The 14,056-nt window shown below is 38.0% G+C and overlaps 1 protein-coding gene across 1 annotated transcript in view; it reads left to right on the top strand.

The window, feature by feature from the left end:
* LOC137659677 (uncharacterized) overlaps nt 1-14,056 on the top strand; it is an 85,985-nt gene that overhangs the window by 58,113 nt on the left and 13,816 nt on the right. Inside the window, exons 13-14 of the mRNA XM_068394502.1 lie at nt 6,729-6,944; nt 8,443-8,728. Of these exons, the coding sequence (XP_068250603.1) occupies nt 6,729-6,944; nt 8,443-8,728 (502 nt within the window). The remainder of the gene's footprint in view (nt 1-6,728; nt 6,945-8,442; nt 8,729-14,056) is intronic.

The following is a 14,056-nucleotide window of genomic DNA, read 5'->3' as shown; positions in this document are numbered from 1 at the left end:
GTCAAATATTACTACATGATTTTAAATGGAAACGTTCACACTGCCACTTCCGTCATGATAGAAAAAAATCAATATGTACACTAACAGGCTTATTCACTGTGTAAATACATTTCCTAGTTTAACTGAACAATATTCCTATAAAATTATGCTTTTTTCCTTATTTTTATAATCTTACCGAAGGTGTGTACAGTACCTAGACCGAACCGAGACTGGAGCGTGGCCGGACCGATAGTGTGAATCAACCTTAATAGTAATATCCTCATAAATTAGATGCAGTTAAAAGTATTCTTATTACCCGTGGGAGGGAACTCTGTTAGTGGTTCTATTGAACTTTTATTTGTGGTTTACTACTTAAGGTTTTGTTATAATTTTACATAAAGGTTCCAGAAGTCTTTGACTTCTTTTTTTCTGAAGTGTGATTTAATGAGAGCTTAGAAAATTTTTCATTTTTAAAAAATTGAGGTTTTGTTATTACTTATAATTCATTTCCACTCGTAATGTTTTAAAACATATATTGTTTAATTGGTGAACAGTGAACCAACCTAAAAAAAATATTTAATTTTTCTAATGAAATAATGAATGACTGTTTCTGTTTGTAAAACAGCCTTTGTCGTTTGGTTTTAATTTTATTTTCTAGCCTTCTCTCTTAATTATAATACATTCACACCGGCTATTTAACTTTAACTTTGTTTCAGTGTTTACTAGAACATTCGTATGAATAACATTGTTAAGTATAGCATGATTTAAAATCAATCCTGTTTAAAAGGGGGCAAATCTAAACAAAATGTTTTAAACTACCCGGTATGTTTCTTAGGTGATGTGTTTTAGATATAGAACTATAGCCTATAAAAGATTAATTGTGGGTGAGTGAATTTCAAACTGATTTAGGGACATTTTATTAATATAAGTTGTGAATATGTTTAAAAGTGGTGATACAGTATTTTCTTTTCTGTGAGACAGTTGTAACAATCATGTTTCAGTATTCAGTGCTAAATGTATTGATTCTGTAGGGATCAGAAATTTATTTTGAAAGCAGTATAGCGTTTTTGGCAAGCTATCCGTCAAGGTGATTAGAAACGAAGAGAGGTCCCATTATTGTTGATGTTTTTTATCTCGTTTGTGAAAAATTGTTAAAGAGGAGTTATGTTGTTTAGAGAAATGTAAATGGATGCAGCTGATACAACAGGATGGAGCAGTAAAGATAATTCACTTTTACTAGTAATTAAGGTGATGTTAGCACTTTCGTAAAGTAGCTAAGTGAGGCCTTTATACTTTTAGTCATTATTACAAGTAAGTTTTTTATTGGGTTACTAATTTTTAGTTTGTCTTATTAATTGAGATTGCAGTGCATTTCATATGCATGAGATTTATGGGTCAAGCATACAAGGCTGTCTCCCCCTTTTTTTTAATATTTGCTGTTCCCAATCGCCTTCCTTTATCCTAGCACGTAAGACCCCATCTAGTTTTAGTCGTAAAACAGCCATTAAAAGTAATGATGTATACGATTGAAATTTAGAGACAACCTGATTTTCTATTTGAGTTATTTTCATGCCTTGCCTTTTATAATTACAGGAAATTCTGTATTAAAGTGTTTATTTGATGTTTAGATTGACTTGAAATTCAAGGGTTAATATGAAGCGTAACTTGGATAATAATAATCTTTGCCTTAATGAAGAAGATAAAGACCTTTTATAATTGCTTGGTATACTCACCCGATTAAGGAAAGACACGCTTAGTGCCTAGTAGCTGCTCAAGATACCATTTCAGTGGATAGATGAGCGAGATCTTTCCTTGTTATAAGTTCTTCATCTCTGTTGTCAAGCATAGTAATGTAATCTCTTGGTACCATTTTCATAGAAGTACTGTAGATAGGGGCATTGACGTGATCATTGCTCTTGATAAATTTCTCCCATCAGTTTACATTTTCTAAGCTTAAGTTTGGTATTGACACTCTTTTTTGTTGGTTACTATTCATGGTGAGTGTTCTTAACAGTTGGTGTAACTGGTTTTGCTATGCTAGCAGGAATCCTACATCTTTTTCATACAGTAGTTGAATCTGTAGAAAGAAAAATGAGCCAACTTTATTTTCTTGTCATCAGATGGATTTGTTTTTCCCTTCTCAATGTAACTATTCTCAATTTAACTGATTTCCCATTGCTAATGAGAGGGATTTTCCATTTCCATTCCTGAGGCAGTACCAGTCATATTTTCTCTAGGGCATTCCACTGCGGAAAACTACACCAAGTGACTTTCCTTAGCCAGGAGAAATTGTTCATGAGGATTAAGGAAAACTATATGGGTCAGTCTGACCTTTGTAGTAGAACCTAATGATTTTTCTACTAGGTCTTATAGAAGAGTACTCCCTAAACAGTTAAAGCAAGCTATTATGAAGTTTCTTAGCTATGAAACATTCTCGTTTCTGGCAGTTGTATATATATGTGTTGTGAATTATATTGGTGTTCCCTAAGGCATCCTTCTCTAAAGATTATTATGAGTTGGTTTAGCCCATGCCATTGACCATTTGATGGAGAACCAGTATCTTTTGTTTCTCATTCTCTGGGAACCTTCATAGAAAAGGGAGACAAGAATTAATTCCCATATGCCAATGAGTGTCTTATGTATACTTAAAGAGAATGAGATATTGCAGACCCAAATGTTCACACCATACAGTAATACTGTACCCTGCTATAAGTTGGTTTGATGCACATCAATTCTTACCGTTTGTCGATTCCTACTTTTGACATACTGCACATCAGTTCCTACTTTACGTCACTCCTCCTTGGGTATTAAATGTAAAAATGAAATTCCTCTTACGTTATTTTTCCTGACCTTACGTCTCTTTCTACACCTTGAATTAATGATTTTTGTATACCTGTAACCATCTGTGATTTAATAGTTTGTTACTCTCATGCACATAGCTTAAACTCCAGCGATCATGGCGGTATCGATCAGCAATGGGTTTGGTTGATTTTCATGAATAATAACATAGGTACACAGTCAATTGAGATGGTCTTTGGAAGTAGAAATTTTCTGTTGATGTACATCCACATCAGTTTTATTCCCTCTGTAAACTTAAGATCTTTGATGTTGAGAAACAGTCCACAGCCATCCTTGTTAGCTTCTATATCCAGAAATTAAGTGTACGTTTGAGACACTAAAACTTAAGTTAAAGCTTGTAAACATTATAGGTACCTTTTACACCATCTACATCATCATTTCCAGTTTGATGAAATAGGAAGTGAATAGGTAGTCTGATTCCACCTCTTAAGTATATTACGTATACTTATACAGTATCATTGATAAGGAAAGAATGAAATTGTAGTTTATAATTTTGTGTAAACAACAGCGAATTTTGTAGTAGGTCTTGATAGTTTAGTTACAAATATTTTCATTTCTGCTTGGGAGCCCTCTTCTTGGCTCTTGAAGGAAGTCTGCTGACAAAATCCAGGAGTTAGAGTATTGCACATAGGAACCAGAAAGACTAATTTTTAGTAGAGAAATCTCTTTCATTGTTTACCAATGACTTGGTTGATTTAAGCAGCTAGTTGTTCCTCGGCTTGTCTTACCTGAAACTTTTAAGTGTGGTAAGACGTAAGAAACAATTGACTATATTTTATGTATATTTTAAGCAGCTAGTTGGTCTTAGGCTTGTCTTCCTTGAAGAGGTGTGGTAAAACATAAAAACAATAAAGCCTTATATATCTGTGATATAAATATTGCTTTCAATTTGATATAGCACCAGTATTTATATGAAGCAGTCAGAGAAGTAAATTAGTCCTTCCTTTCGTGTAGAATGTACTTAGATGCTGTAAGCTATGTTGAATTTCATTAGCAAAAAGTTGTTTTGTCATGTTAAAAGAAAAGAATCCGTACCTGTATATGATTAGTTGTAGAACCACAAAATAAATTATTTCCAGGCAATTGTGGTCATTACATAGGTGTTTTGCACTACTGTATACATTACAGGCAATTGCGGTCATTACATAGGTTTTTGCACTATACATTATTTAGAAAGAGAATAGATTTTAGTAGTTTAACAGATTGAAATAAAAATAAAAGTATCCTCATGTTCATAGACACTTCCAATTTATATATTAGTTCTGAAACTTTCTTGTTTTGTACATTACTGTACATTACTTCAATGTCTTGTCGTATTTATGGTCCTGCGTCTGTAACTATTCTATAGTACAAATATATTTTGTATTCTCCAAGTTCTGACTTGAGAGCTATGGTACAGTATAATTACTTGACTTAATTGTAATAATGGGAAAGGAATTCTTATTTAACTTTCATACAGAATATTATTCCTGTATTTTAATACTTCATATGTATCCCTGATTTTTTTTTTTTTTTTTTACTGTAATTTCAACAATGGCATATTTTTACTTAGTTTTAATAGAATGTCAAGTATTACCAAAAGCATTAAAAAAATTTATTCATTATTGAGCTCATAAAAACTACATAGTTTTTTTTAATTGTTAGGACATAGTTTGAGTATTCTTTGTTTGAATATTGACATAGCAATATACAAATTGCCTTTCTTTAGAATTTAATGAATATTTTGCATTGATTTCTCTCTTGCATACCTCATGGTTTCCAATCAGACAGGTATGAGTTAAGTTCTTATCTCTGTAAGTGACAAAAAGAGATTTATGTATGCCTCATTAATATTATCCAGCATTGCATTTCATTGTGCTACTGTAGTTCCGATTTTTTTTTATTTTGTACTGCCACCAATTATGATTTGTACCTTAGAGGTTTTACTGGATCTAAATTTTTTTTGCCCTTCATTTTGATACAGTAATACATTTTCAAAATGTAGCTAGTTAGTTGAATCTAGAGTACCTGAATCACGTGTTAGCTTTCCCCTACAGAAATGAGAGATTAGTTTAAATTTCCCTTTTTTATGAGATTAGCAGATGATTTTTATGACTGTGTAATGTCACTTTATCATTCGTCTTTTCTTTTTTTTTTCCAAGATGATTATCCTGGTTACTTTTACTCTATTGAGATTTCCCTGAAATTGTACTAGTAGCCTTGAGGATTCATTTATGATCATAAACTTGATGTAAATTATTGAAATTTAATATACAGGATTTCCCATTTGTGGGAAAAATTGGTATAATGTATTGTATCTAAGCTCCAAAATTTTAAAACCAAATATTCTACGTAAAATAAGATTTTTTTTTTAGAAATTTATTTTTGTATAGTGTATGGAAGAATAACAAAATATTGCACTGTATAAATATAATTAAATTTCCATTGTATAATGTACTGTATTCATAGTTTAATTTGCTAACATGAATAATGCTAGTATGTGTATTAAGATAGCAAATCATATTGTTTAGTGAATAAGGGACTCACTCTAGTTTTAAGTGTCAGCCTGATATTGCTAAATCTAGTTATAAATTTACTTATTACTCTTTTAAGTTAAGGTATGCTTGATGCCGTTGGTGAAGCTTTTCTGTACATTATTGTTTAGATGAATACAGTATATATAGAATGCAGGTAAATATATTCCAAATCTTTGCTGCAAAATTGAGTATGCTCATTACTTATGATATATTGTTAGTAAGATCGACTTGCAATGATTGACTGCGAAAATTACGACTTCAAATTATTGGGCTGTGAAAATTACGACACAATTATTGGCTGTGAAAATTACGACTTCAAATTATTGGGGTGTGAAAATTACGACACAATTATTGGCTGTGAAAATTACGACTTCAAATTATTGGGCTGTGAAAATTACGACTTCAAATTATTGGGCTGTGAAAATTACGACACAATTATTGGCTGTGAAAATTACGACAATTATTGGCTGTGAAAATTACGACTTCAAATTATTGGGCTGTGAAAATTACGACAATTATTGGCTGTGAAAATTACGACTTCAAATTATTGGGCTGTGAAAATTACGACAATGATTGACTGCGAAAATTACGACTTCAAATTATTGGGCTGTGAAAATTACAACACAATTATTGGCTGTGAAAATTGATCATGGTATTAGAGCTAGCCTATCCTCATGTGAATTAATACATTTACTTTTTCAATTGTATACAACTGTTTGCTCTGTGCTTTATCTTCTCATATGTTTATACATGCAATGGCTATTCATTTTGATTCCTTCATCTTTGAATTTGGAAGGCCTTTTACAAAATGTATTTCCCATTTCTAAAAACGGTCTATTTCCTTGGTACTCTGAAGGAATATTATCAGCTTTCTATTCTTTCTACTATCCTTGATTTACTATTCTTTGATGTAATTTAGTAGACTACTATTTTATTTCAGATAAGTGAATCTTTCAAAACCTCTAGTACTTTTATTACAGTGATCTAAGAACTTTTCCAATTACATACAGTATATAATTACATTAAGTACTGTATTTTGTCCAGAGTTCTTTCAGTAAAACTAATTTCTTATAATAGTTTTTAAATGCATATTTGGCAGTGTTTTTTATTTTATTTATTTATAGCCTGCAGCTCAAGGCAGTGAATTTGTAGCATTATATAAAATAATTTCGTTTATATCGTTTTTCAAGTTAAATTGCACTGCAATATCTAGACAGCTTAAAGGAGACTTTGATGACTGGTATCTAAGACAGAAGCACTGAACTTCATGAGCTAGTTTTCAAATGCTCGTAGATGATGGTAACTTTGGCGGCTGTTTGTCGAGAGGGCTTTTATTTTGCATTGCACGTCTCATGCTTGCACCCTGGCTTACAGCTCGTCAGGCCTGGCTAGCAGCTGCGAGATCTCCCCAACAACCCCCGATTCAGAATCCACTGGTTGGTCCTCTTGGGATCGCCGTTTAGGGCCTGGGGAGTTCGGTAGCAAGGTCCGACGCTACTGGAGCTCTGAGGAGAGTGGGTATATGGAAGGGCTTGACACGTCTGTGGACACCTCTGTACTAGCACACCTTTCACCTGTGCACGAGATCAAGTGAGCTTAATATAGTCTGTAAGGGAAAGTAGATTTGATCAGTAGGAAGTAAGAGTAGAAGTATATAGATCGGTATATTTCACTGCATAAATATTTTAGGAGATGAAGGCATTGATCTTTATATGTGTCTAAAAGAGTTCATTAGAGATAGTACGGAAACCTTGTTCATATTCGAAGTGATTTTGAAATTAATATATTTATAAGATTTATTTAAGTGTTGAGTTTTAATCACATGTAGGGTAGGATTTAAGAATGTTTAAAACTAATGTAGAATTTTCTTTTTTAAACAGGATAAATATTTGAAGATAAGTTCCAAATATTGTTCAATTTTATATATTTTTAAAGATTTTCTCGGTGAACTGAATTTGAAAATTCCTAATTGGGGGAAAGTAATGTGCAGTACATATAATTAGAAAACATAAGGGTCATAATAAAAGTATTATAGGTTTAATAATATTGCTGTTATTAGCCTTTGCTTTTGTAGTAAAGCAGTGAAATATAATTTTTCATTTCTCTGTGTTGTTACACACTTGTTATACACCAATAAGAATTCGGTCTTGAATCTATGAAATTTAGTGGAAAGTAAGACCAATTGTAAAAGGTTATCTATCTTTGTGATGATCTGGAATGTATATTAGGTTAATATCAGAACACCCTATAGTCTTAATGATATCACCATATTCTCAATACTTATCATAGTTGATTTCATTAAGAGAACTGACAACCAGTAGAGCCAAAACATTCTAAGAATAGTTAAAATTCATAAGGAAATTTATAGTTTGTTGGATAATGAGTACAGTATTATAATTGGTCCAGATTGTTTACTAAGTTATTAGGCACTGACAACAGTTTCTTCCTCCTACATTATCATAGTAACTTGTTTTCTGTAATCTATCATCTGTATTAGCATAGAGAATGAAGTGAGTTCAACTCGTCACTCAACTTAATTATAACAGATGAAATCTTCAAAGGGTTATCTATCAACAAACTAGGAAGTTTATACCTGGCTTTGCATATTTATTACGCTCATTCTTATCCATATCGGCTAAACTTTGTCATAAATGCTTGGCTAATGCCTAAGATTTTTGCTGGCTTGAATTTGGGGACAAAAATATCTTTATAGACCTCAGAACTGATACAAAAAGCCATCCAGATGTTTTGTTCAGATTTAATGTTCCTTCAGAGAACAACACTGATGTACAATACTTTACTTTTTCAGGCTTTGAGAATTAGAAGAAAATATTTTAGAACTTGCTAAGGTTTATTCTTCACATTATTGCGACTGATTTGGAAAAAGTAAGGAACATTTCTAAAGAAATAGAATAGAAGCGATCGTACGTCTGATATTTTCAATTCATGCTTACTATGTAATAAATTAATTGACTCTGTTTTTAGTTTTGTCCTTTGCTTCATAAAGGGAATTTTATATTGCATTGTGGGTCACACGTCATGGTGTAAGTGTTATCAACAGTCACCTTTAATTTTATCCTGATTTCAGGGAAAAAGAAACTTCAGAAAGCAGCACCTCTACTCCTCGGCATCGTATTGATAATCAGGACATCACACTAACAGCGGATAACATTCAAGAAAACACTGATAACAAACTTAACAATAACCTTATTATGGGCAATAAGTCCAGCCTTGTCAATGATAATGATCTTTCCAACAATACTGAAGCACTAACAACAAAAACAGTAATGGCTATTGGTCAGAAGGTTAAAATCACCGAGTATGCCGAGACGGAGTGGCATGGAAATACGCCAAAGGCACAAATCATCAGACAGGTATAGTAATTTATTCAGTGCATAAGGATATATATTGATTTGTTTTATTGTAAGTAGGCATATAGCCACAAGCCAGAAAAGAGGTAAATAGCAGTTTCATCTGGTTTTGTAGGAAAACATGTACGCTATGTTTATCATCAAGTTGTTTAAACCACATGTAAATTCAAGATTTTTTGTATTTCCAGTTCAATAGATAATGATAGTAGCACTCTCTTTTTTATGGGTGGAAATACTGTAGTTTGGAACATTAGGGAAGTTATATATCGTATGATGTTTAAAATACTTCTCTTTCAAAGCCTGGCTTTATATCGATATTTACCCTACCCTAAAACTATACATTTCCTGTTTTCTTTTCTTTCTTTTTAATAGGCTTATGCCTCTAGTACAATATTGAGCGAATCTGGCGGTTAATGACAATAACCTTGGCTAAGATACGCACAGCCCCTTGGTTTTTTAAGTCTTCTCTATGACTGATGAAAAAGTACAGTATAGGTATGCACTCCGCTAAACTGGGTGGTTTTTTAAAATTAGGTTAATAGCAATAATAAGAGATATCTTTTGGATTTGTTAGCAATAACTCAGAATTGTGGCAGTTACTACTGGAAGATCATGATCCAAATTTTCTTTGTGTCTCGTGCTGGACTACTTTATTGCGATTTAGGTAATTGTTGTGAAGAATGTATTTGCTTACTGTTCTTGTTATGAAATGGTATGTTCAGATGGTAGCTGACCATGTTAAGAATTCTGAACGTAAAAGGAAATTAACGTTTAGCTCAGACCTACCTGCCGAGTCATCAGCAGTCATTCCCTGGCTTTCCCTGGTTCTAGCTTAGGTGGAGAGGGAGTTTGGGCACTGATGCCATTCATGAGTGACCCACCTTTTAAACAGGAGGCAACAAGGTTGGGCATTAACCTGGACGAATGTGAGGGGAGTCATCTTTTTACCGCTGTTTATTCCAAGGAAGTAGAACGTCTTAGCGGCTCTGTTAAGAATAAAAATTCTTTCAAACAGATGGTCTCTACATCTGTTAGTGTGTGCATAAATCTGGAATCGGTGAGGACGACCAAAAGTGGACGTATTGAGACATCGCTCAAGAACAGACAGAAGTGTTTTGCTCACATGTTGCAGATCCTTTGGCTTTTGTGGGATGTAGTATAACCCTTTAACCCCCAGGCTATTTGGAACTTTCCAACCCTTAACCCCCAGGGGTTATTTTTTTTCAAGCTGATTTTGCAGTATATTTTTTATAAATTGCTCTAACAGCCTTAATTTTCGTCATAGAGAGGTCAGCTTGGTCTCATTCTCTTGGAAAATGCCTGAAGTTTCTCAAAAAATCATCAAAAATATGCACAAAAAATGTAAATAGCAGTTTTTTCAAGGACGTACCGGTACGTCCATAGGGGTTAAGAGATGAGTTTTGTGAAACGTACCAGTACGTCCTTTGGGGGTAAAAGGGTTAAATGATAACGTTTTGTTTGATTATATAAATTTATTTGTTGTTATAGCTTTTTTTTTACACAGTATTGAGTAACTTAAAAGTGTATACAATAGTTTGATGGTGGGGTTGTATATAGTTCACAGTCTGGACACTTGAATTATGACACCGAATATTGGTAATTATTGATTACCCTGTTATAGGGCCAAAAGGTGAGCCTTAGGTGTTAGATAATTTTATTAGTTTAAGACTACATATCCTATCTCTTGCCTTTACTGATCCACTTCCATCAGAATTTAGGAATCAGTATTATAAACACCAGGGGAGTTTGATAAAAATAAATAGAATTCTAATACTTGTAATAGAATTCATTGTTTTTATACTCACCCGATGTTCATATACTGTACCCCCTCTTCCTCACTGACTAGTGATGGCAAAAGGATAGTGATTTAGTTTCAACTTTGAGACTGAAAAGACAAAGGCAGACTGCGGCTTACACAAACCGAGATTATTGGCATTAACCACGGCATTATCTCAATATTGTACTAGAGGACTAAGCCTATTTAAAGAAAAAAGGAAAATTTTTAGTTTTAAGGTGCTGTGTATAGTCGTCGTCGTCGGCGCCCACTCGTGTCCGAGTATTGGGTTCTGTCGTTAGCCATCAGCCTCCTATCTATGGGGTGGGTGCTTATGCCTGATGTGGCTGTTAAGTCCTAGTCTGTGGTGGAAGAGTCGCGGACAGTGTTCACAAGGGAGGGTAGGTGGTGGGCGGGGCTGTTCTAATCGCTCTCTCCTTCTTCTCCTCCTAGCCTCCTCATTTTGTCTCCTCCTCTCCTCGAAGTCCACGGTGCCATGGTGTACTGTACTCCTCCAGGTTTTCCTGTCCCTGGCTGTTTCTTCCCATGAGGAAGGATCGATGTCAGTTAGAGCCAGGGTGCGCTTTAGTTGATCTTTATAGCGCATTTTCGGGGCTCCTCGTGGTCTGGTGCCCTGGGTCAGTTCTCCGTAGAATATTTTCTTTGGGAGCCTAGATGGCTCCATCCTATGCACGTGTCCTATCCAGCGGAGGCGGTGGTGGATGATGGTGGCCTCCACGCTGGACAGCGAGGCACGTTCTAAGACTTCAATGTTGGTGGTGTGGCTCTCCCTGGGGATTTTCAAGATCTGCCTCAGTTTCATTTGTTGGAAGCGTTCTAGGTTTTTAAGATCGTTACTATATAGCGTCCATGTTTCACATGCATACAGGAGCGTGGAGAGGACTACTGCCCTGAACACCATTATTTTGGTGGTCATTGTCAGTGCGTGGTTGTTAAATACGCGGCGGTTGAGTCAGCCAAAGGTGGAGTGGGCTGCCCTGATCCTGTTCTCCACGTCCTTTTTGCTTGTGGGAGCTGATGTTAGGATGCTCCCTAGGTAGGAGAACTGGTCCACCTGTTCTAACGGTTGGTCATTCACTGTGGTATTGAAGTTGGGGAGCATCAGTCCTGGTGGATGTTGGACGAGGGTCTTGGTTTTGTCTGAGTTGACTTGCATCCCAAAGCGTTCGTAGGCAGAGTTGTATGCATCAGCTAACGACTGCATGTCCTCTGCCGTCTGACCTGGGGTGGCATTGTCGTCAGCATACTGCAGATCTCGCACTGCACACAAGGTGGTCTTGGTTCTGGCGCGGAGTCTAGCGAGGTTGAAAGCGCCTCCATCCATGCGGAAACGTAGGTCGACTGAGGGTGTGTCTGGGGGAATCTCGTTGAGCATTGCTGCGGTGTATAGCGAGAAACACGTCGGGGCCAGAACACAGCCCTGCTTCAGGCCGCCGTTGATGGGGAATGGGTCTGAAAGAGAGTTCTGGTGGCAGACTCTCCCAACCATTCCGTCATGGAGGGCACACACCAGCTTGACAAAATCGGGTGGGCAGCCATATCTTTTGAAGACAGCCCACATTGCAGGTCGAGGTACTTTGTCGAAGGCCTTTTTCAAATCCCAGAAGATGAACATTATGGGCTGTTGTTCGAAGCTCTTCTCTTGTAGTTGTCGCGCACAGAAGATCATGTCTATGGTCCCGCGGGAAGGTCGAAAGCCGCACTGGGACTCTGGCAAGACGTCTTCTGCGAGAATAAGGAGGCGGTCAAGGAGAATCCGAGCGAAAATCTTACTCGCGATGCTTAGTAGTGATATTCCCCGGTAGTTGTTACAGTTCTCCCTGTCTCCCTTCTTGAAGATGGTAGTGATGTTTGCATCGCGGAAGTCACTGGGGGGGGTCTTGGTCTCCCATATTTTCAGTATAAGGAGCATCAAACGGTTCCTCAAGCCGGGGCCACCGTGAGTGAGGAGCTCCAACGGGATGTTGTCTGGCCCTGGGGCTTTGCCGGGCTTCATGCGCTGCAGGGCCTTGTTGAAGTCATGGATGGAGGGTGGTAGTGCCATCCAGTGACGGACGGGATGCTGCGGGGTCATTCGCAGGAGATCGTCTGGGGTGTCTGCTTGGTCATTGAGGAGGTTCTCAAAGTGAGACCTCCACCTGGCCAGGATGCCCTCGCTGTCGGTGATGGTCGTGGCCCCATCCGCGTCCTTCAGGCTGCCCACTGATGACCGTGTGGGACCGAATATTTCTTTTGTTGCTGCATAGAAGCTGCGCAGGTCACGTTGGTCAGCGAAACTCTGTATTTCTGCAGCTTTTCTTTGCCACCAGGTGTTCTGGGCTTCACGGATACCTCTTTGGCAACCAGCTTCAGCCACCTTGTGAGCACATTTGTTAGCTGCTGTTGGTTGGTTTTCCAAAGTCAGGCGTGCTTGTCGTTTGGTTTCAATGAGAAGAGAGATGGTAGCATCATTCTCATCAAACCAATCCTGCCGTTTCTTGGTGGTGAAGCCTAGTGTTTCCTCTGCGGCACGGGCCATGGCGTTTCTGAGGGTGGTCCAGTGGTGCTCAACAGTGGCCTGACCCACAGGGTCTGCGAGGTATTGTTCGCAGGCCTCCTTGTAGTTCTGTGCCACCTGTGGGTTGCGGAGCTTACTACAATCAAAGCGTTGGTGTGGTACGCTGTCAGGTGCCCTTCTGGGTGGTCGTAGGGTCGTCACGGAGAGTCGGGAGATGAGGAGTCTGTGGTCCGTCCAGCAGTCGTCCGCTCCGGGCATGGATCGGGTGATGCGGACGTCTCCTCGGTCTCTGGCTCTGGTCAGGACGTAGTCCAGGGTGTGCCAGTGTTTAGACCGTGGGTGTCTCCATGTGGTCTTTTGTCGCTTTGGTAACTGGAAGATGGTGTTGGTTACCACAAGTTGGTGTTCTGCACACAGACCCAGTAGGAGTTGGCCATTGGCGTTGCAATTTCCAATGCCATGGCGGCCGATGATTCCCTCCCACAGGCGATGGTCTTTGCCTACTCGGGCATTAAAGTCGCCAAGCACAACGAGCTTGTCATTGGCGGGCACTGCCTGGATGGTGCGGTCGAGCTGGGTGTAGAAGGCAGCTTTGTTATCATCGGTTGAGGTCATAGTCGGGGCGTAGACAGAGATCAGGGTGAGATGTCTGTCCCGCGTGATGGGGATGCGGACAGTCATCAGGCGCTCACTGATGGCCTTGGGAGCGAGGTTGTGCTGCTGCACTAGCTGGGAACGGATGGCGAAGCCGACACCGTGGATGCGAGGCTCCTCTAGGGCCTTGCCTTTCCAGAAGATGGTGTAGCCTGTTCCAGCTTCCCTGATGTTGCCCTCTTCGGGTAGTCTGGTCTCGCTAAGAGCCGCCACATCAACATTGAAGCGGGCTAGCTCCTTGCAGACGAGGGCTGTACGTCGTTCCGGGCGGTTGGTGTTCGTCACGTCTTGAAGGGTGCGGATGTTCCACGCACCTAAGGTTAATATTTTTTTCTTGTTATTTCGACCGCATTACAGTGAACCC

The sequence above is a fragment of the Palaemon carinicauda genome, chromosome 20 (genome assembly GCF_036898095.1).
Source record: "Palaemon carinicauda isolate YSFRI2023 chromosome 20, ASM3689809v2, whole genome shotgun sequence".
NCBI classification, from domain to species: domain Eukaryota; kingdom Metazoa; phylum Arthropoda; class Malacostraca; order Decapoda; family Palaemonidae; genus Palaemon; species Palaemon carinicauda.
The sequence above is the reverse complement of the archived record's forward strand: the minus strand, read 5'-3'. Positions and strand labels throughout refer to the sequence as shown.